The 24,332-nt window shown below is 39.1% G+C and overlaps 2 protein-coding genes across 3 annotated transcripts in view; both read left to right on the forward strand.

Annotated features, from left to right (window-relative positions):
- Nucleotides 1–6,186, forward strand: part of LOC122774343 (F-actin-uncapping protein LRRC16A-like) — a 56,707-nt gene extending 50,521 nt beyond the window's left edge. For both annotated transcript variants that reach the window (XM_044033496.1, XM_044033497.1), the window contains 4 exons: nucleotides 971–1,007; nucleotides 1,849–2,115; nucleotides 2,219–2,347; nucleotides 3,541–6,186. In XM_044033496.1, coding sequence (XP_043889431.1) covers nucleotides 971–1,007; nucleotides 1,849–2,115; nucleotides 2,219–2,347; nucleotides 3,541–3,713 — 606 coding nt within the window. In that variant the 3' untranslated portion in view covers nucleotides 3,714–6,186. The remainder of the gene's footprint in view (nucleotides 1–970; nucleotides 1,008–1,848; nucleotides 2,116–2,218; nucleotides 2,348–3,540) is intronic.
- A 123-nt stretch (nucleotides 6,187–6,309) lies between these two features.
- Nucleotides 6,310–16,762, forward strand: scgn (secretagogin, EF-hand calcium binding protein). The gene is made up of 11 exons (XM_044033498.1): nucleotides 6,310–6,555; nucleotides 6,862–6,932; nucleotides 9,330–9,422; nucleotides 11,535–11,624; nucleotides 12,958–13,014; nucleotides 13,682–13,759; nucleotides 14,052–14,107; nucleotides 14,589–14,634; nucleotides 14,755–14,814; nucleotides 15,468–15,536; nucleotides 16,306–16,762. Exons 1-11 carry the CDS (start codon nucleotides 6,486–6,488, stop codon nucleotides 16,435–16,437), a joined length of 822 nt encoding a protein of 273 aa, XP_043889433.1. The 5' UTR covers nucleotides 6,310–6,485; the 3' UTR covers nucleotides 16,438–16,762.
- The last annotated feature ends 7,570 nt before the right edge of the window (nucleotides 16,763–24,332 follow it).

The raw sequence follows: 24,332 nt of genomic DNA on the forward strand, positions 1-24,332 counted from the left end.
GTCCAACTGTTTTGCTTCAACACTCACAGTGGATTCTGGCTGGGAGAAAACATAAAGGGAAAAAAGCGCCGAGTGACGGGCAAACAAACATGCACGCACGCAACAGATGCTGAGATTCCAGCGTATCTTGGGGCTAGTCACTGTGCTCGTCAAACATGTTGACATAAAAACACAAACAGCCCAGATTCTCTGCCAGAGAACAAGGTGAAGGGAGGAGGGAAAGGAAACATGGAGGGGGAAAGGATGGGAGCAGACGGAAAAGAATGAGGACATGAAAGACAGATGAGAGACACAAATTCTCTGTGATGATTCAATGTCAGATATAAATGTTGTGGGAATTCCTTTTTCTTTTTTCTTCACTAAGAACCTAGAAATACTCTATACACGTCCTTTGTTGTCTTTCCTATGTGCACTAGTTAATTTCCTCAAAGACATTTTAAAATCTGAAGCAAGTCGTTTTATCACTCTGCAAAACATGTACCATCAGCGTTTCAGATGTTTGTATAATGTGATGAGATGTTATTCCATAACTCGTCCCTGCTCCATGAACTTTATGTTGTCCTGAGTGTGCAGGAAGAGGTTTATGGTGTTTTATCAGTGGCGTTAAAGCTTTGTTTGCCATCTGTTCTGGGGTTTTTTTTTTGGCTGGGTTCCAGGTGTGCGTGCGTGTGTGTGTGTAGTTGTGTACATACATACACAGGTGAAATTAATAGAGCTTTTCAGGAGGCAAGTAATCAACACAAAGCCTGTTTGTGTCAGCTGTATCCTAATGCAACGGCGCCCCCCTCTGTTGCTCAATAGTGGTGCACACACTCCGGGTCACAGAACTGGACAAAAATCTATGTTTTAACAAAATGTAATTTTAAAAAATATAGTCAATATGTTAATTTGGTATAAGGGCATAGCTGTTTTCATGTTTTTGCTGTGCATAAACCTGAATAATGCAGTGATTTTTAATTGCTTCTTTCAGTCTTCCAGCCCTGATAGACCTGACGGCAACTCAACAGGTGAGCAATTTTACCTACATTTATTTTTTTCATTTTCATTTATTTACTTTGTTTTAGTCTAGATTATGAAATGAACTTCAATGCAGCTCTCAGTTGCCACTCCCACATTAACAAGCTGACAAAGACATCGTTCTTCCACCTTAGGAATAATTGCTAAAGTGTGACCATTTATAAATCGAAAAGATGCTGAAAAACTAATACATCTCGAGCAGACTTGGCTATTGTAATGTACTTTTTACTGGCCTAAGAAAAGAAAACCTGCTGCTCGTTTATTAACCAGAACCATAAAGAGAGAGCTTATTAGTCCAGTCTTAGCGGCTCCTATTCTGTGTTTTATTTGCATTTTTAGTTTATTTTACAGGGTTTTGACCTCTTGACTCGAGCCTTTTCCTATTTTATTCCGCCCTGTGTTGTACTTTACTGTTTTATCTGCATCTTTTGTTTTATCGCAAAGTTAAAACAGGGTTTTTACTTTTACTTTTGTAGTTTAGACTTTTCCTTTTCATTTCACTGTGCATTGTGTTGTATTGTTGTATTTGCTTTTTAAATTGTATTTTCCTTTTATTGTGAAGCACAATCCTAGTATGAAAGGATTTATTTGTATTAGTTATTATTATTGTCATTATTATTATTATTATTATTATTAGTAACTTGGAGAATTTTGGACAGGAGCTACGAGCAGCTACTAACCGCTTTGATGCTTGTCAACATTTCAACCGTATTATGGGTTTACAATTACAGTTATGGATTAAAGTGATATACTATAAGATGTTTTTGTCTGTGTTGATACATTTATGTGACGCATGAGTTGCCATAAAAACTTAATTTTTGGGTCTTCCAGCTGCCAAGTCTCAGCCAGCAACTCCAGAGAGCAGGTCTCCCAGTGGCTCCATTTATAAACCAGACGGTGCTTCTCCAGAAAAAACCCAACCGCGGGGTGAGACCAAGCCTGAACCTGTCCCTCGCCTTAGAACTACGTCCTCTTCAAGTTCCCCAGCTGGACCGCTGAGTCCCAAACCACCAGTCCCACAGGGGACGAAGCCTGCTCTCGCCGCACGTCCCTCCATCCCACACAAGCCCAGGACCAGCAGCAGCAGCAGGAGCATAGGTATCAATCTGAATAGGTTCAACATGTATTTCTGCTTAGCGTGCAGTAGTTTGTATCAGGAACGCGGTGGTAACGTGTTTCGTCTTTGTCGTCCTGCTGACAGATGAGAGCCCAGATTCACCCGGCAACGGCAGTGGGTCTCCTAAAGTCACAGGTCTCCCTCACACACTGAAGAGGGCGGTGTCAGAGAAGGACAAGGAGGGAGGCTCTGCCAGTAAAACCACTCAGGAAGGTGGGGTTAAAGAAAATAGATGGTTTTTAAATGATAATTAACGTGAGGTGAGAGGTTTCTTTAGTCGGACCTTCTCCTTCATTAAACAAACGGATCCGATTCCCCTCAAATGTCCTGGTAGATGTTTGATGTCACGGTCAGAACGTGACAACCTGATGACTTCTCCCTTGGTCTCATGTTTGCGTTGATCTCACAGAGGCTGACTGTCTGTCAGCGTGTTCAATATGACACACTTCAGAGTGATAGATTGAGGTCACTCAGTCTCACCGCCTTTCATCTATTATCTATTATGTAACTGGCAGCTTGCCGCGTTTTTTTTGCTGGCTGGCTCCGTTCTCTATGACGTTTTCTTTCTTTCTTTCTTTTTGAAAGTATGTTATGGTGAAACCTCTCTGGTCTTCTCAGCAGATCGTCACATATCAACATTTATTTTCACAAACTCTGTGTCAACCTCATTGCAGAGTAAATCCAGACCCACTGGATGAAAGTTTACTTTATATTTTTAATGAAGCAATTAATCTGACTCTAGTGACAGAAGTCCAATGAGGAATAAAAGCCTATTTTCTTGTAGTGTAGTGTAGTGTCCAGACTCCAGACAGGGACATTGAAGAATGTTGAAGTAAGACCCTTGCTCCATATCATTGAAAATAATTATCTGTACATTTTGTTCTCTGCTCAGTTTTACTCATAAGTCTTTTTAAAGCTGCTGCTGTTGTTGTTGTTGTTGTTGTTGTTGTTGTCTGACACAGATGAGCTAATATGAAAATCACTGGATTATATAATGAAAAAAGTAAAACTAAGCCTAATACAACCCACTAACATAAGTAAATGATTCACTAAGAACAGATTATACAGAAGTAAATAGAGAGCAGCAGTGATGTTTTAGATAACTTGTAGGCTGTTCATTTTTTATTGGAGTAGAATGTTTTCAACTCCTTGAAGAAAGAAAAGAATAAGTGGTATCGAGCCATCCCTAGTGTCTTATGGGGGTTTCTCTTTTGAACCTCAATTATGGGATTTGGGTTACATCCCTAAGTGTTTTATTCGATGTATTCTCCTGTCACTGAAAGATGCCAAATTCTGTTTCAACGATCACTTCTCATTCCCGTCTCTTCCTCTGCTATTATTTTTTTTTTCTGTCCTTTTCTGCCGTGTTTGTCCCGAACGTTTCAAATGTCTTTATCTCGTTTCAGGGCGGACGGCGTCAGACTCCGCTCAGCGACCCAACACTGTCCGCACTAACTCTGAGGACCACGGCACCTTGAAAACCAAGGACCAATGTCCGAACGCAGACAAGGACAAAGCAGCGGGCAAGAAGTCCTCAGAATCCAGGGAGGAGCCAGACAAAGACTTTATTTTAATATGAAACGCGAGAATAAACTGTCGACAAGCCTGCGGTGTTTTCGTTTAGAAAATAATCAAAGTAATATAATCAACGTTGTTGTTGTTTTTGTGTTAAAAGTTTGCACCCGTACTGCAGGTCCTGTCCAACCACAAAGTACTCATTTGCTTTGCAGCGGAGACCTGCGAGTATCAGGTAACATTTTCTAATTCAGTTTAATTTAATGTACAATGAGGAAAAAAAAAATTATATTATTTAACAATTTGAATTTAATATTTTGGGAAATGTCTTCAGTAATTATTTTTTAGTCATGTCTCCTAGTAAACCAAACTAAATCTCCCTAGAGCTTCCTTCTCACCACCACATCGGTTTGTTGATTTTCTCTGCTGTCAGTTTAAAAAACAAAAAAAATGAATTACTAAACTATTAAAACAAGATAGACCTCTTTCTTTCTGGAAACCGCGGATGTTAGGAGTGTGAGAGAGACTGTGAATCTTGAGTGTATACATTTAAATGACTTTCTTTACTTAATAATATAAAGTTATTGTACTATTGTTTTACAGTAGCCGCTTGTTTCCCAGGGACCAAACACAATAACATTACCACTAAAACTGTACTGTACTTGAAATCAAGTGTAAAACCAGACCATGACCCAATGGCATTCTTTTTGTATAGATTTTTCTAGAGGCTATTTTCAGTATATGTGCAAGTTACTAGTTTTTTTTTCTTTCTTTTTTCTGGACTAACTACATTATGCAATTCATAATTTTTTACAGGGCAAATACAGGTTAAGCTGAAATAATAAATCAGTTATACATGCGTAATGTAGCTTGCCTGACAGTAAATGTTCCTGGTATTAAGGTGGACTCTTCATCTCACGTGAGAGTGCTTTGAGAGGACTGTGCTACACTTAAACGTCACTAATAATCAATCAATAAGGCTTCAGCACTGTTAAAACACTGTGGATGAAACATTCGTCTTATTTTTACACTCGACTGCTGAGGTCTTTTTTTGTGTGTGTGTGTGTGTGACATTTACGACATGCCGAGGGTCCAATGAACGCAAATAACAGAGTCTGTAAAAGGAATAGTAAAGAGAATCTGCTTCAACTTTATCACAAGGAGACACAGTCGTGTGGGTTTCTCTTCTGTGGCCTCTCCGGTTAGTTATTTGTCTGAAGTCAACTCCAGCCAAACATACAAACATAATTCTTCCTCCTTCCTGCAATCTTTTTCTTTCAGGACTTTCAAATTCAGCTCTTTTTCATGCCAAACTGTGCGATACAAACCCGCAGCATCATGATCACATTCTGTAACAACAGCACTGGTCTCAGGATGATTCATCGTGTCAAGAAATGCCGCTTTGACACTGCTACACTGTCTGTAACCATTGTCAGTCAGCAGACTGGTTCTGTCAAACGTTAATTATACAGAACATCACACACATGTCTCAAAACAGGGGCTGTTTTCAATTCAAGTGTATTGATTTTGTCGACTGTTCGACTTCTCACGCCTTTGATGGTTTTTCGTTGTTTTGTGTCCTGCTGTAGCGAGGATGGATGATGGATGATGGATGTACTGTAGCCAAACAGAGAAGCAGACCAGTTTCACTATAAAAACAGTGTTCTCATGATCCCGGTCTTTTCTTTGTTGTAGGTTTGTGGTGAGGTTGTAGCTCCTTTATCATCATGTCTTTATGTCTTGGTTAACAACAACAAGAACAGTTCCCGCTGTGTAAAGTAAATCTGTTCTCGATGTCAATGACTGCTCTGATTCTCAGTCTCGGTGCCATTTTCAGAAATCTTTTGTGTGTGTGTGTGTGTGTGTGTGTGTGTGTGTGGAACATGTACCAGGAAACTGGGGTATAGGAAACAGAACATGACTTTGCAGTATGTTTAAAGCAAAAAAAAAAAAGAAAAAAAGGGCATTTTCCTGATGCAATGATAGTTCTGGCTTGTGTAATGAAATAAAAAAGAAAAGAAAGAAAACATCACTTTCAATTGTGAGGAGAACGTGAAAATAAGCAGTCGCTTTGCGTGCGTGTTGGCATGATGTGGCTGTGAGTCGTACTGTATGTATAAACACTGTATGTTGCGTTCATACATGCAGGCGTGTGCATGTGTGCATACACTGCGGACACTGTGGTATGGTCACATGCCTACAGTCTATTGTTTTCATACTAAGTACACTACTATACGTGGGGTTTGTTTGTAACTTATTTGTAATAAAAAAAAAAAAAGTTTGTCGGTGATCGTCTTGAAACTTTTTTTTGTTGCTTGTACATTGTGTTCATGTAGAATTGAATTACACGCGTGTATTAATTGGTTATTACATGTCCGTTCAGTGTTTCTTTCAATGAGGATTCAGAAAAAAAGCTATTTCCTGAGCTGGGAGGAGGAAAACGTCTAGCAAATAATGGCATTTACTCGTTTTATGTTTCCGCTGGTGTTTTGACATTTCGTCATGTAAATAATGCTGATTAAAGTAATTTTACAGGACTTGTAATCTCAGCATTTTTTCTCTTTCTTGAAACCTCAGTGAAATTGCAGATCTCTGCTGCAGTGTAACAATACAGCCACCAGATGGCTAATACAATGCTTCACTCATGTGCTCTCTCTCTCTCTCTCTCTCTCATTCACAGAGAAGGTGTGGTTTTACCAGTCAGAAAGAGCATATGTCAGCCAAGCCTGCTACTGAACAGAGCAACAGCACAGCACAGTGTGTCACCTCAGCCTTTATTGTTTTTTCTGTTTAAAAGCTGAAGGCAGTTTAATTCATTAACAAAAAAAAAAAAAAAATGGACAGTGCGTTTGATAACCTGGATGCAGCTGGTTTCCTGGATATCTGGCAACACTTTGATGCAGATGGTAAGAGTTGGTTTGTTTTAAAAAATAATGATCTCTCACACGTTTATAATGTACAGCCACTGTTGTGAAGGGTTTAGAGGGAAAGATTGTTCTTTTGTTGACATTTGAGTTGCAAATCTAGCTTTTACCTTATTAAACATAGTTAAGTATTTAACTTGACACATTTTTTGTTTGTGCCTTGGGACAGTTAAGTGTATGTAAGACTGAAACAGGAATTGATTCTCTTTGTCACTTGAGTATCAGTAAAATTTTGATCAATCATTTGATTTCTAACCTAATGATGGCTCCACTTGTTCTTTTGTACAGATAATGGCTACATTGAGGGCAAAGAGCTTGATGAGTTTTTCCGTCACATGATGAAGAAACTGCGTCCACAGGTAAGTGCGCTGTGTCTGGAGGATTTCTCAGCCCAAGTAATCATGAAAACTGACCGCATCCCAACATTATTTAATTAATTATTTTATTCGACTTTATAAGTCCTTTATTTGACTTTATAAGTTTACAAGTTCCTACCCTCTGACACGAGTCGCTGACGATGGAAATGGAACATCGGTGTGAGCAGCTTAGATTCAGTCGGATGCATCCAAACTTTGTGAAAGTCCACTGTCTGAGTTTTCCAGGATGAAGAGTTAAATTACAATCGTCTCAGTCAGTCAGAGTGGTATTCAACTTGCAATATCAAATGTCATGATTATGACTCCATTTTTTGTTCTACAGGTACAGGTAAACGTGTCTGATTGGTTTATTGGAACCATCCATCCATCTATTTTCTACCACTTCATCCTCCACAGGAGGGTCACGTGGGGTACTGTGACAGTCTCAGCTGACATAAGGCAATAGGCGGGGTCACACCCTGGACAGTTCACCAGTCCATCGCTGGGCCACATATAGAGACAAACAATCATTGAAATCAATTTACCTTATCCCCGTATTGCATGTTTTTGGACTTTATCACATTGATCAAATCATTTGTCATAATTCAAAGCTTAAATCATCTTTTGGAGGTGACACGGTTCTCCTGCTTCATCGCACAGTCTAAAGACATGCAGTTTGAAATTAGGTTCGTTGGTTGTCCCTGTGACGGACTGGCAACCTGTCAAGGGTGTGACCCTGTCTTTCACTCCCTGTGTCAGCTGGGATTGGCTGCAGCTCCCTGCAAGGCCCTTATGCGGAGGATAAAGTAGTCAAATGAAATCAGCTTTAGGACAATTCAATTGGCTGCAGACACAGAGTTTACAGCAATTTTTGGTCTGTGCCCCGTGGGCAGCTGAGCCTCTATGAAGTTATCTGGATGGGTGGGGAGACTGTAAGGAGGTTACATACTGTACAACATGGATCAAGAGCTCTGGTCCCTGTCAAAGGAAAAGCATTTGAATTGACCTGAGGGGGAAATGTGTGTTTTTGTGTGAAGTGTAAGCACACTTCACACTGTGAAGCTGTTATGCTGAACCCACATGTTTGTTTGTGTGCGTGAGAAAGACTGGACTTCCTTGGATACTAATAGGACTGTACTAAAACAAACAGATCACCGACCACATGTCACTGTCTCTAATGTTTGCTCTTTCCTTAATGTCTGCAGGATGAATAGGGCTATTAGGGAGATTACTCTCAAGGTACAAAAAAAAACCCACTCCTTTACCACAACTCTGTTTCAGAGAGTGGGTTTAGTTTTAACTCTGAGTTTACTGAACCTTAGCTTGATGTGATTTCTGGTTCAGTATATACAGTATACTGAGGTCACTTTAACCCCCAGTCAGTTATCACTGTATATTATCAGTATTTGACAAAGTTCTTCATTTCCTCAGGGAATATTAGTTTTGCCAGCCTACCATCGCTACCTCCTTTTATGATCAGCCAGCCATCAATCTCAGAACAAAGACAGCTGTCTCTTACATTTAAATCACAACATAGTTTGATTTTTCCTTAACTCAGAATAATATCTGTACACGGTGGACCCTTTATGAACGCTTTATGAACTGTAAATCCATAATATCATTCAATTATTGAGTGGCTGTAAGGTATACAGTCATAAATCTATATATATATATATATATATATATATATATACATACTGGTATGTACATATATGGTTATACACCTCACTCACTGCAGCAGATTGAAATGGAATCGCTTTGTCCATAGCTGCAGTAAATGACTATACTAAACAAAGTTGATGTATGACTGAAGGAATCAAATTTGAGAAATACAGCGTCCATCTCCGTTCTGTTGTGTACATCAAGTCCTATTAACATACTGTATCTTCTTAGCAACAGGAGGCTGCTTACGCCAAACACTTGTGTGTGTGTGTGTGTGTAAATCACAAGGACCTGGCTCCTTGTAGTCTGTGGACTGCGAGTTCTGCAGTGAATGAAATGATGATTCATCGTTTCATGCGGGCACCATAGATCTCCAGGTTTCTATAGTTACAGTACGGTCACCAAGGAGTTTGTTAAGAGACACTGGAAGATTGGCTGCTAAATATATTTCAAAATTAAAAAAACATGAAAGGATGTTCTTGCTTCCTGCTGCTTCAAGCGTTTTGTCAGCTCTGGGTCAAGGAAAGAAAAAAAAAAAACATCTACACAGGAACAGAAAATGTGATTCTTAGCTCAGATAAGCATGCACCTACGTGTGTGTGTGTCATGGCAGCTTTTGTAAGCCACACCACAGAAGTCTCGACTGAATAATTAAATAGATTACAGATTATTTCACTGTGTTTGTATTTGGTGGCTTTGGCGAAAATGTTAACGCTGTGTTTTAATGTGTTCAAACAGGAGAAAGTGACTGACGAGCAAATTCAGACAGTGAAGAAGAGGTTTATGTCAGCCTACGACGTCACTGCTGATGGGAAACTACAGATTGAGGAGGTATTTACTTTTATACGTTATTCTAGCGAGTAGACGGGAGTTACTGGTATGCTTGTTTTTCATTAATTAGACAATGTGTGGACCTTTGCTATGTATGAAGCAGGCAGATGCCATTAAAATGCTAATCCTTCCTCAATTTCAATTTCCACTCATCCGCTTACTTAATTTCATCACCTCTGTCTCTCTGTAAACCTGCTGTACCTTTAATTCATCTCATGTAGCTCGGACAGAGACTACTGTCCGAGACTACTGCAAGCATGTCATGAAGCAACAGTCAAGGAAAGATCATCAAACTGTTCGTCAGTTTAAAAAGTCCTATTTGTTTGTTTTTTCAAGTGGGAAAATGTGAAGCACAATATTCTTGACGCTCAACTCGTTTATTAAATTAAACCTTCCTGACAAAGTGTCTGAAGTGTTGCTGCAGTTCCTGGCAATCCTGAAAATTAGACCAATCCCTTAATGCTTTGCACCCACAGACCCCAAAGCTTTGGCTTTAGCTAATGAAGCTGGAAAAAAAAAATCAATACATAAATGCACTACAGTGTAAGTGGCCTATTGACATTAGCGGTTTATTGAGGCTAATGCAGAGGCAGTCTGGTCAAAGCTCTCTGTGCACCAAACACACATCATCCCACTTCCCTCCCCCTGATATCAGAAACTCAGGCCAACATATTCACAAGTAGCCAGTCCAGTACACATGCTCTTATACGATTATAAAATAATGCATACAGTACATCACCACTGGCAATCATTTAGTTGAATTTCTTCATGCAATGTGCAAAATATGTTCACGCTGACAACAGGTTTTAATACCTCGCGCTGTTGCCTCTATACTCAACAGCACAAAAAAGGAAGTGAGTGAGTGAGTGAAAGCCACAGTATCCTGTGTCAGAGCTGAATCACAGGATCAGATCTCGTCTATGAGACAAAGTGTCAGGTTTACTTTCATACAAGACATCGCTATATCAGTCCTGTAGTGTTCTCCAGGACCTGTAGTGTTGCTCCGTGTCTGCCTGTTGGGTAAATATCTTTGGATTTTACACGTTTGCCATGACACAAGAGCTATTTAATTGCGTTGCTTTTTCTGATTGCTTACTTACGGAGTGTGTTGGTAAGTGTTTTATGTCGGAACATCTGACTCCTCTGAACTTGCAGTGCACCACTGTTGGTGCACTGCGTTTTTTCCCCTCTGCGCTATTCTACAGTCGTGGCTCTATGCTGATTGGCAAGTTTAATCTTCTAATGGATGGCTGATGTTTTTAGAGGAGGACAAGCAAGACGAGGGAAACATAATAAACATGGGAGAGCTACGAGCAGCTGGTGATGGGATGAATAATCCAAATGATGCACAATGCTTTTAGCTTCAAGCCATTCAGATAGACAGTATTTGGAAACACTTTTATTTCTTAGATGACGTTAGAAATGAAATAGATATGTTTATTTATGTTGTTATGTCTCCGCTTATATTTACTATGGATATTCATCAGTATACAAACACCTGTGTGTGAGATATTGCACCAATTGTCCATATTGAGAAGCAAGTTATTGGACAATTGGCCTACAGCCATTTCGAGGGCAGTTGTGGGCTCCTAAGTGGATAAGTTTGGGTTTTCATTCAGATTTAGGTTGAGGTTTCAGTAAGTCAGTACGAGGAGCAAACCAGTCAGAGTGTGCCGTTTAGGTTTTAAAGTGCACGCTCACTACGAGTGGCTCCGCCCACATCGACCCAATGACTAAACCAACAAAGAAGAAGAAGAGGGAGGAGGAAACACCAAAGTAATAAGTGGGGAAGTGGTGAGCGGAGGAGTCCACAGTTTGTTGCAGTTTGCACTCTCACCATTAGACAGCACTCATTTGTACACACAGGACCTTTAATTAATTGTTAGAAACCTTTTATGATGTGAGTCAAGGTAGCTCTCCAGGGTTTAGACCAACAGGTTTCCTTGGCAACTATCAAGCAAAGACTTGTTGGCATGATGATATTATCTGGAGTCTAGTTTTTTTAGTTTTTTTTGGGGTTTTTTAACGTTTTCTATAAAATTGCTTTCCTGAAATGTGGAACACCGTCATTTAATAATTAGTCTGACCTCTGCTCTCCTGCCCATTTTCCAGTTGGCCAATATGATCCTCCCTGAAGACGAGAACTTCCTGTTAATTTTCCGCAGAGAGGCTCCTCTGGACAGCAGCGTTGAATTCATGAAGGTAAGATCACATAACTTCATACAATATGTTAATTCTTCTTCTTTTTTTCAGCTTCTCGCTTTAGGGGTCAGCCACAGCAGATCATCTGCCCCCATGTTGTCCTGTCCTTGACGTCCTCCTCTGTTACACCAAGTGTCCTCATGTCCCCCTTAACAACAACATTCAACATCACACCTTTAATTTCTAGCTGCACACTCATGATTCTGTCTGACTTCCTTCCTTCAAGATTGCCTTGAAGATATCGCTTTTTTTCTAAACCATTGTAGAACACTTTGAATCCACCACTGATGCTTCTGGCCTTGCTTCCTTTTCACCTGGACTGGACAATAATATCCACCTTATTTCTGTCCACCATATCAGCCAGGTCTCTACCTTTTACAAGTCATAGTTCTTACATTTAATGTCCCCAGTCTCACCTCCATAATCTACCCTTCCCATCTGTCTCACTGTCTTCTCCCTCTCCTCTTCCTCTGTCTTTGGCCAACAGTAGCAAAATGTCCATCAACACCCTGTTGGTCATTAGCACCGATGGCGGTTGTTAACCCTCGCCTCGATCAATCTGGTATCACAGCATTGTTTTCAGAGATCCACATATTTCCTTTTATGTCAGAAGCCTGTCCTGACGCAACCCTCCCCATTTATCCGAGCTCGGGACTGGCACTCGGAGTGCATTGGATGTGCGCCCCCCAATAATGTTAATGAACGTTTAAAAAGAAATTAACTCTATTTACACCTGACATTAAAATGAGTGTCATTCAGACAAACTGCAGAACTGCAAACACGGCAGCCTTGTGATGCTGAAATCTGTCTTTTCATGCTTTTAACAGTTTTCTTAAACCTCTGATGTGTCCTGCCGTGACCTGCTGTGCAGACACATTATCATAAGACAGTTTTCGAAAGGACAAAAACAAATTGTACTCGTAATGCAGTGATGCAATAACACTTCTCATCAGTGGGCAGAGTAATAATATTACAGTGATATATTACTGGGAAACACATTGCTGTCCGACACTGCACGTCATTGTGTGAAAGGCGTGGTCAGTGTCAGTGGTCATTAGAGGAGTTTCAGGCCGTTCAGATCACACTCCATCATTGATATGTCTTATCTGCAATGTTGCTATAGAAACGGCTGCCTAATCCTTATCCTCTCGTGTCGTAACGCACAGCTTTATTGTCGATCAGGACTTTTTACACACATGAGGTTCTCGTAAATTGTTGGGTTTAGTTTGTAATTGTATATATTTTTTTTTACATGTTGTGCTTTCATAATATTTCTCATTAACTGTGTTCCTCCGTAACCATGTACTAATTTGGCCTCTCTATGCCGCTGCAGATATGGAGGAAATACGATGTTGACAGCAGTGGCTACATATCAGCTCAGGAGCTCAAGGTGAGCTTGACAAACCAGACACGCCACTTCACACCTCAGAACCAGTTACACACATCTTCTCCCCTGCCACTGCCACATTTTTTAATTTGTTTGAACAGAGGACTGCAACCTTTCACCAGTGTTTCGTGCTAACCCTTTAACACTGAGCGGTTTGTGCTATCGGAAACATTCCAACAGTTTCTGAAAGTTAAGTTGTGGTTTTTACGGTCATTTCACTGACACACTCAGAGCGGGGGGAAAACGGAGCAGAGGGCATAGAATTTAATCAAATATCAAATTTTAAGACAAATACTTGAACAATTCTATCAGATATATCTTTTATCCTGTTCAAATTTCAAAATGAAAAGGCAAAATCTCTTATTCATGTACAACTAGAGTGTTACCTTGCAGTAGATTGTGAGTAACTGCCATGTGTTGAAAGTGTTCTGGAGAAATGGGCAAAAGCACTTACTCAAAGGACATTTTCTGGACCTTTTATGGGTACAAAAAAAATGCCAGATGGCCATTTTTAAGGCTTAGGTGTTAAACGGTTAAAACAGAAAGATAATGAAACATATAGAATCATAACAAAGTATCATGGTGTTTAATCAGGAGATACATTTATCTTTGTTTTGCAGTCACCACATATTATCACTGGATGTGACTGTTTTGCTGTTTTGTTCCCCAGGCTTTCCTGAGAGACCTGTTCCAGCAGCACCGCAAGGAAGTGTCATCCGAGAAGCTGGAGAAGTACACTGACGCAATGGTACTCACACATGCACACACGTTTCCTTGTAAAACTGCAGTCACTGAATGAAAAAATGATGTATGATTTAAAAGACATTTTTCATTTGTGATGCAGCTGTCAAAAGAACGACACAGAACACACGCAGTAATGCCCTGTTTTCCTCAGTCACCTCTGAATATTTTAAAGATTTCTTTCAAAGATTTGGCTCTGGGGTCACAGGTGGTGGGAGGAAATAACCAGAAACAGGACAACAATGAGCAGAGATTGACAGTGACTTGTCATTTTAATACTTCTCCATACATTCTTGCAGATGAAAATCTTTGACAAAAACAAGGATGGACGTTTGGATTTAAATGACCTGGCCAGGTATTTTTAACAAGCTCTTCTTCTACAATGTTAAAATGTTACTATGTGTGATTTATTTGTTGTGTATTTTGCAATTTAAATGTTGCAGTTGTCAGATATTTGGCCATAAAGAGGCAGCTGTAAGGGACTGGCTGTGTCTCAGGGTGTTAAGTGGGTTGTCCGCTAACCAGAGGGTCAGTGGGTCAATCCCTGGTACTGCATTGCATGAGTCCATGGGCAAAAGAATGATCTTGCATTATGTAAACATGCTCTATAAATCATGTAGTAAGGTTTGAGTAGTTGAGTAGTAGATTAGAATGCCTTCTAATCCTGATTGGATTAGAAGGCATTCTGTTATGTTTTCAGCAGTCAGATTTGAAAACATATCTGAACAATCACTGCCTCATTTTAAGTGTTTTACTATGTTAATTCTACAATAATGAAACCTCTTCTGTTTTCACGACAGTATTCCTCATTAACTACGTATTCTTTCCTCACTAAGGATCTTGGCGTTAGAAGAGAATTTCCTGCTCCAGTTCCAGTTGGATGTAAGTTTGCTGTTCCTGTCATTCTTTAACCAGCGCGTTAGATTATGAAACAGTGCTGCAACAGGACAATGAGATGTCACGCTATCTCTCGGTTCATTTTCTGATTTCAATTCATCACAGGCCGGCAGTAAAGAGGAGAGAAAGAGAGATTTCGAGAAGATCTTTAACCATTATGACGTTGTAAGTATACTGTAATGCACTGGAGAACACTAGGATAAATATTTCAACAGGTCTAAGAAAATAAACTTGAGAATGTGGTTTCAGGAATCATCTCTGAAATATGATCGACCTGTTCCTACTGCACTGTGTTGTTGTGTTTCACGCATTACTATCTGTGTTGACTCAGACAGTGACACAGTGCACTGCTTTAACAGATTGTTCAATTTGTTTTTTACCCCACGACCTAATCTGTTGTACTTATAACCCGGGGACGACATCGTTCCCTTTCCAATTAATAAGTCACTTTCAAATGTGCATTTATTAGAACGTGGACCATGAATCCAATTTGCTCCATTAGCTCTAATGTAACATAATAACTCTAAACACCCATTACATTTTCCAGTCACTTGCTCGGTTTAGTGTCAGATGGAAGGAAGTGATTCCTAAGTGGACTCTCTGATCAGCTTCCCTTGCTCTGTGAAATCCTATCCATGACGAGATGTGATACAAGCGTTTTGCTCCATTTCATCTACATTTGTGACCAACTACATCAAATAAAGATGCGTAGAAGCAGCATGGAGGATGTGAAACATAACCACATTTAGTCCAGCAGAAGAAAACTGATGCATGACTAAATAATGTTTTAATAATTGAATACTTTTATTGTTGTTCAGAGCAAGACAGGAGCACTGGAGGGCCCTGAAGTGGACGGCTTTGTCAAAGACATGATGGAGCTAGTCAGAGTAAGTGTTTCCTGTTGTCCTTCATGCTTTGTTGTGGTCAGATACCAGAGTGCTGTTTACCTATTAGATGATTCATTCACAAAATATCAATCTTAAAGTTGATTTTACTTCTACTATTTTACTATTCTGATTTATGATATTAACTCCCACAGCTAAAAGAATCCACCCCTCAAAGGGTTGGTGATTTTGGTTTGATGGATTCATGTTGGCTATATTAAAGGTCATATGATCGCTGTGTTTCTTAACCACAATATGTAATTAGATATACACAAATCGTGGAGAATGTGTAAAAGAAAACATCATACACCTTGTTTTGGTATTGTGTAACCGACTGGTGCTGGCTGCACAAGTTTTAACCCCCAGATCGGCCACGTGTATGTGGCTGTTAGAAACTACATTTCTGCTGCAGAATGAGAAGTCGTGGGAACAGACTGGCCACTAATTGTTATAAATTACAGAGCTGGCATGAGTCATTTGTAAAATAAAAATTAAAACATCAACACAGTGGGCTGTATGCTTATCTTACTGACTAAATAATAATATAAAAGAATACAGTGGTGTCAAAGCCCTTTATCTGAGCAAAAAAACTCCATCCACTGCAAAAAAACTAACTCTGACATCACACTAATGATGGGAGGGTTCCACCATTTGCATGAAATTAGCAGGAAATGACTTAATCAAAGGCTAAAATAACATTTGTTGTGCTTATAAACACCACATTGACAGTGCTGTATAATGGCTTCTCCTCCCTCCTCTCTCTCTTCTCCAGCCCAGTATCACTGGTTCTGAGCTGGATAAGCTGCGAGCCGTTCTGCTGCGTCACTGTGACGTCAACAAGGACGGAAAGATCCAGAGAAATGAGCTTGCGCTGTGTCTGGGAGTCAAGAGTAACCTTAGTTAAAGACGTGATACGTGTTGTGTTGTAGTAGTTAACGATGGAAGAATTCCGTGATTTGATCCGGATCAGTCTAAGGTTATTTAAGGTCAATATTCATAAGTTGTCATTTGATCACGAAGATGATAAAAAAAAAATCAAATAGATGAATAACGTGTTATATGGTTTGAAATTGTGCATGTTTCAAGAAATAAGAGAAACTAATTAGATGTGAATGTTTTGTAGATACAAATGACGTCTGGTGTTTGCGAGTGGTTTAATCAGTTTGTGAGTCGGTGGATTGTTGAGGACATAAATAAAGTTCAAGATAAAGATTGTCTTGTACTAATCACTGCGGGGATTTTTGTTGATGTTATTATTCTGCCTCTGCTTGTTCTTCATTAACAGAACTGATGCAACATTATTTTGATGCGGCGTCCTTCATCTGTAAGTAGGTTCTGTCAAGCAAAACTATCACACCTGACCGAGGGAGCGTTTGTTTATGCAGTGGCAGCACGGTGGTGGGCGGGGACAAGAGTGTGTGTCAAAGTGATGAACAGATGGGTGTATTGAATAGTAGAATGCAATACTGAAACTTTTCATGGCCACGTCTTCACGTATACATGTATTTGTACACTGCATCACTACATGCAGGTAATTCATTTTATATAATCTTGCTCTTTGGAATTCTCACTCCAAATTCAACTTGAGAAACATTTTCTAGAAACCGATGAGTCGACTGAAGAAAGCGAGCATATATTATTTATATGGAGGACCTGTAGTATCATAAAATATGATTATTTTGGAAGTTAACGTTGAAGTATACACACCTGTACTGTACGGCTGAATGTCCATACAGTATGTAACATATGTCGTTGTGTCCACCCTGTTTTGAGATGCATCAGAGCTGACCGGGCAAGTCCTTGTTTTATTAACTAGGAGACACCATGGAAACTGATGTGGTTAAGTTGATGGAAACCCCTCCGGCCACTAAACACCTAATTGTGCGGACATAAAAGCTTTACTGAGCCTTGGTCTGTCATTTGTGTCCTTAAAAACCTGTGATGAGCGGTTTCTTGGCCTTTGTGTGTGTGTGCGTGTGTGTGTGTGTGTGTGTGTGTGTGTGTGTTCACTAAACACACAGGAATGGCTACAAACATGAAAGAGGCAACATTAGCTAGTGTGTAGAGTATAAAGATAGAGCTGTGTAAGTGTTTGCAGTGGGGTACATTCAAGAACGTGTGTGTGTGTGTGTGGAAAGAGCACCTGCTGCACAGCTGCCGCAGAACAAACACATTTCCATTTATGCTGAAAGATTAGATCCTCGCTAGATCACAGGCCTCATTTACGCTGGATGTTTACCAGTTAATGTGGTGCAGATGCATTTTCACTGACACACTATCTGATTATTGTCATCTGCTTAGCTGAAGCATTACACATGTATGTACTATATCATGTACCATGTGTCCTTGTATAAATTTAACTGTTCATTTATTGTTTTATATTCCATTTTAGTTGAATAACAGCCATGTTCTTTCCTTGTATTTACTTTTCCTTCACAACCAGGCAAATATGCCACAAACAACACGCATGTCATTGTTCAAGTCTTGTAACAGAAATAAGACGTTCTTAGACATCAGCAAAAAATATTTTATTTAAAAAAACAAACAAATAATGATAATATTACAATTTATTTGTACCACGGTTCATACAAGGATTGCAGCTCAAAGAAAAATACAATTTAAAAAGACAATAGATGCAAATACAACAATAAAATATAACACAGGGTGGGATAAAATGGGAAAAGGGTGGAGTCAGGAGATTAAAACCCTGTTTAATTTTAAAATGAACTAAAAATGCAAATGAAACACAACACAGGGTGGAATAAAGAGGAGCTAGTTGAAGGCTAGAGTAAAACAATGGCAAATAGCATCTTCTGATAAAATATAAATTGAAGCCATCAGTGTTTACTTCTGTTCAAATAATTCCCAGTGAACAACATGCTTGATTACATTCATCCAGCAGTGATGTGGCCCATCTTGAAATGTAAAATGGCCCTGAACCAGCACTGCATCTCCTAAACAGGTTATTATGCAGTTAGGTAGGACCTAATTCTTAAGAAATGACCCAGTTGGATGCATTTATTCAGTGGTGTGTTCCAAAGCTGTCACATTAGCAGGTATTTCACCCGGGGCCTCGCAGTTCTGAATGAAGCGTTACAACACAGATCACACAAATGTAAGAAATGCTATTGCATGGGTTTTCATCTGTTTTGTCTGTTTTTCTAAATCTATAGGAACATAGATTTATACTGAAGGCACACTGTCTTTCAACAGTTGGACCACATGGTCTAGTGTGGTCACCATCTGGCCTTTACAGTTTCAAAATAAAACACTATAACATCAGCAATGATTCAGCACCACAGTGATATGTTTTCCTTTATTTCCAGTTTTAAATGATATCTTATTCCATTTGTTGAGCTGAGAGTCCTCAGTCATAGTCAGACTAAAGGTCGGGCTGAACAACATCATTAGTTCTTTGCAAACAGGGGTGTATGTGTATGTGCTGCCCACTTGAGCTGAGATCACACAGAAAAAAACAAAAACAACATGTTATGAACAGTTTTAAACAAGAGGAAGAAGAAGAAAAGGGGAGACTCTCTCTTCATGCAATAATTAAAGGATTATATTGTGTAACGCTTCCCTCTAGTGGTCCTACTGAAGGGTTCTGGCCCTTGAAAAATAAATATTTGGTCAATAACAATTTTATGTTCAATGTTCAATAGATTTAAATAAAGAAGAACAACAGGAAACCTACACAACCAAAAAACATACAGGTGCTGGTCAGCAGGAGCAAATAATATTTCCATGCAAAAGCTGAGTGAACCTGAAAATGCTGTGGTTGTAAATGTAATTAGATGATTCCTTTCTCTATTTAACGACTGGTTTTGTTTTGTATTTTGCAACTGCTGCAGTGTGATATTAATGCAGTCGGCAGATACTATTCAATTCAGAAACTGCCTTAGAAAGACTATTGAGTGCAGTTTACTTTTATCCCCAGAAGATGGTAGTATAACTCCAGACATTTACTTTACAATATAATTATCTGTCACTGTATTGTTAGGATGCACATAGACTGCTAGTGTTTGTTGGAAACATATGACATATTTTTATCCAGACACGGAAGGGGCAGGTTGTTTGCCACAAAATCTCTTGTGCTTCCAAAACGGTTCTATATATATCTCACATTTCTGTTCACACCAAACCAAAAAAATTATTTGTTTTGTATCGATCGAGCACTGCTCAGCTTACAGCCATGAGGAAAGTACAGACGACTTAGTGCAAGAACTGCCGTGTGTTAAAGGCCATGGCACGGGTGCAGGCAAGTCTTTTTTTCCCCCTCTATCCGTTCTTTTCTTCTCTGCATCCAAAGGTTACTGACTAAGTAAACAACATGTGGGAAAGGTGCTGTAAATTGTAACCCTTAAACGTGTCCCTCTGCCCTTCTTTAAGTTTGCGTTTCTGTCCGTCACCTAGGTGACCGTAAATGCAGTTCGGGAGATCTGTAAGCTGAATTGTGAACATAATTCACAATGTATGGATTTACCAGGTTACCAGTTGCCTTGGTTTCACCTGAACACCTCAATGACCTTTACAACAGAAGGTCAATTATAGAAAAAAATGTCTCAGATGAATTCCACTCTGGATCATGTTAAAAAAAACAACCACCACATCGAGACAAACAAACGTGCATTAGATGTTGATCAACCATCAACAATGCGAGTTATTCAATTCTGATATTTTCTAGTCCCTGGTAAAAACAGAACCAAGCGTAATGGTTAAGAGATAATGTCCTCTTCCTGTCACCGTACTGTTATAGCAGTACTATGTCATAAAGTCCATTTACATCACACACCACATGGATGTTAACTAAAAAGATGGTAAACAACTGTAAAACACGTGTTCACTGTGTTTTACTAAGTGTGACGCACGTATGCTCATTCAGGGCACATTCTTTCGAAAGCTGGACTGTCTCCTCATTCATTCATTGTCCACCGCTTTATCCTCCACATGAGGTTTGAGGGGGAGGCTGGAGTCAATCCCAGCTGACAAATTGCAAAAGGCGAGGTCTCACCCAGTCCATACACATAGAGATTCACTCTCACGGTCACGCCCACCGTCAAACTGCAAACTGAGAGTGCAATTAACTTCAGCAGAACATGCAAACTCCACACAGAAAGGCCCTCGGTCAAACCAGGATTTGAACCGACAACCCTCTTGGCGTGAGGCAAGGCCCTGGACTGTCCCCTGTGGTCAACAAACACTGTCAGTATACATCTATGCACCAGTTTCACTAAAGGTAACTAATAAGGCCATCACACCACCAAAAGTAGTGTTGCTCTATAAGAGAACGTTAATATTGAAAATGAAATTGTATTTTGTATTTTTAACATGGAAAAATATTTAATCCAGAATCAAGTAGTAATGACCTGGATTGCATTTCCCTGTCCTAAAATATATGCAGGCTAACTGAAATGAATCAAATCTTTATTTGTAAACATGAAAACATATTATTCATCATCAAATCTTTTATCTTAACAATTGTAGAGCTGAGTTTTCAAATTAGCAAAGCTGTGTGCAACTTCTCAGAGTCATTTAAAGATTAAACAAACAGATAAATACTAATATATAAAGAGCATATAGTTTATCTTATACGTTTCTTGGTTGAAAATGAGACGCCCTGTCTCAATGGTATAACCTGTACATATAAATAATGCTATCATTACAGCGCGCAGACACTACTGGTTAATAAACCACACTCATTGATTTAATGTATACCAATAATTACTATTCATACAGTGTTCAATATCAACATTTGTTTTTGGGTTTTTTTATCCATTCTTACCCTTCCCTCCGACGTAAACGTTTACGTCGCACTACCTTCTGTGACCTGTAGTCGGGGGTGAGTCGTGTAGCGGTCTGCGGGTCTACAGCTGGACCCTTCTCACAATTTCAGCTGCCATTTTTCTATTATTTGTCCGGCGAGGACATGAACGTTGATTAATTACAGGTGGAGCTGCTCCTGAACAAACACACACTGATTTAAAACCCTTTATGTAGTTTCCGTGACTTGGTACAGTCCACTCCTCCCCTCTGTGTCGATCTATTTGGAATCTTCCACTTCGCGGAGCTTCTTCTGCGCAGAGACCGAAACAGCGAGAGGACGAAGAGCAGCGGGAACAAACGTGTGAACAAACGTGGTAACTGCAGTTTAAAATGATCCACACATTTCTTAGATTCTCTGTTGACTCTCTGTTCACACCTGCTGTTCACATCCGACCACAGGTGTTCAGGTTACACCTGCTAATGCTAACGTGACGTCACTGCTCCACAGCAACACACGTGTGTTGTCAATGTGACAGTATGTCGTCAAAACTGTCCAAATATGAACTTTCCGAGTGTAGTATGTCCTCAAAAACGTTTAAATATAAATTGTCCACATATGTCAAAGAATGTCCTCAACACAAACTGTCAATAGACTGTCATTAAAACTGTTCAGAATGAGTATCTAGTCTGGCCAGTAGCAGGTTAGCTGCTGCTAATGTGACGTCACTGCTCCACATGTAAACACACGTACATGTTTTCAATAAAAATGACTTAGTGTCAAATATGTCATTATGTAGTATGACGTCATACTGTCAACAACTGTCCAAAATGTCCTCGTATAATATGCAGAGGTGGGTAGAGAAGCCAAAAAAATGACTCAAGTAAAAGTACTGTTACTGTAAGATAATAATTATTCAAGTAGAAGAGTGAAAAGTGTGAAAAGACAACTCAAGCACTCAAGTACTGAGTTTCTACGGATTTATTTTGGAAATATTCAGAGCAACACAAATAGTACAAAATAGACACAACATAATATAAAACAACAATGTTCAAATGTTAAATAATAATATTCCAAATAAAACAATAAATACGGCCTTTAAAATAGGAAGAGAAATAGATCGCGTGTGTAAAAAAATTTTTTTTTAAAAAATGAAGTAACGACCGTCACTTAGCCAAATGGAACGGCGTAAAAGTAACGTTCTTTCTTCAAATATATACTCAAGAAAAAGTAAAAGTACGTTGCAATAAAACTACTCAAAAAAAAAAAATTACAAAAAGATCCAAAAAGTTACTCATGTATTTGTAGTGGCGTAAAAAGTTAAACTATGAACTGTCTAAAAGTGTCCTAAAAAAAAAATCTTTATTATTAGTAAACTGTCAAAAATGTCCAAATATAGTACATCAACAAAAAATTTCACTATACCATTAAAACTGTTTAGAATGAGTATCTAGTCTGGCCAGTAGGGGGCAGATTAAGTAAAAAAAAACTGTTGAGGAGCAGTGGTTTAGTAGAATTTCAAAATATAATGTCCGTGTTGATATGGATGAATATATAGTTGACAATAAAAAGGGTTTCCTGTGTTGTCCTCACATTTCTTCACTCATTTACTGCAGTGAGCATTTTGAACACTTTACAACACAGTTGTAGTGGACACTGCTTTCTCTCATCATGTCCTCTGACTGCAGACCTGCAAACAGCTGCCATTAAAGGCACAGTTCATGTGTTTTCAAGTGATTCCATTCACAGTCGTCACTAAATACATCAGAATCCTCTGTTAAATATTGAGATTTTGCAAATGTTTTCAGGATTTTTAAAGTCTTTGTAACTGATCTACAACTTTGTTTGGAGCAGGACCAGGAGCCAGGACCAGGACCAGGACCAGGAGGAGGACGAGGACGAGGAGCAGCGGGGACAGGTGTGTGGTAACTGCTGCTTAAAAATGATCTGCACATTTCTTAGATGTTCTGTCGACGCTCTGTTCACACCTGCTGTTAACATCCGACCTGAGGGATCTGATCACAGGTGTTCAGGTGTACAACCGCTAATGCTAATGCTAATGTGACGTCACTGCTCCACATGTAAACACACACACCTTTCATTTCTCTTTTTTTGTTAAAAGGAACAAAGAAACCGGAATAAAATAATAAAACAAAAAACAATTAATCGATTATTAAAGTATTTGACAATTCATTTAGTAATGGTTTAATTATGCAGTAATCATTGCATCTCTACTTGTTTTTTATTTTTTTAAATAATCATCAGAGACACCATGATGCGATTTATGGTGATATTTGCAATATACTGAGACAACAGCGTTCGTGAAAGTGAACACTTGGCACCATCTAGTGGACTGAAATGTTCATTTATTTAGTAAATTTTTAATGACGTTTGTAACGTCAGTTAAAAAAAATATACACTTAAAAAAAAGAATACGCCATATTTCACTGTATTAGTTTTTCTACTAATAGTTCTCTCAAACAGCGTCACATCCTGTGTGTAACCGTAGCAACCACAACAACATTAGCTGGAAAAGTCGCAGTATTGTATGGACGCAGTTTCACGTCAGACACTGGAGACGCATCAGAGACTCGTCGCATTTGTTTAGCACATTTTCTGGAGCAAGCCATCACTCTTTCACCTGTGATTTATTTCATCCCCTCACATGGACGTTAACAGCACTTGTCAACAGAGCCTCTGTTTAATGTGTTCACGTCATTTTTACATTGTTAACAAGTGAAAACTGTGGACGAGTCAAAGTGGCAACATTCAGTCAATAAATACACCATCAAATAATGACTCACATGTGTCTCACATTCATTCATTCATTCACATTGGAATTAAAAACAGAAATGTCTCGTTGTTAAATGTGTCATTCATTCATCAAATACTCAATTCATTTAATGTGAAAACAACAACATATAGAATGACTTGATTATTGAATGAATGATGTCATGTTCCTGTGTTGCATCATCAATTGATTTGATGCTAATTTTGACACAAAAAATCAATTCATCATGCAACACACGACCATGACA

Source organism: Solea senegalensis, linkage group LG9 (genome assembly GCF_019176455.1).
Source record: "Solea senegalensis isolate Sse05_10M linkage group LG9, IFAPA_SoseM_1, whole genome shotgun sequence".
Classification (NCBI taxonomy): Eukaryota; Metazoa; Chordata; class Actinopteri; order Pleuronectiformes; family Soleidae; genus Solea; species Solea senegalensis.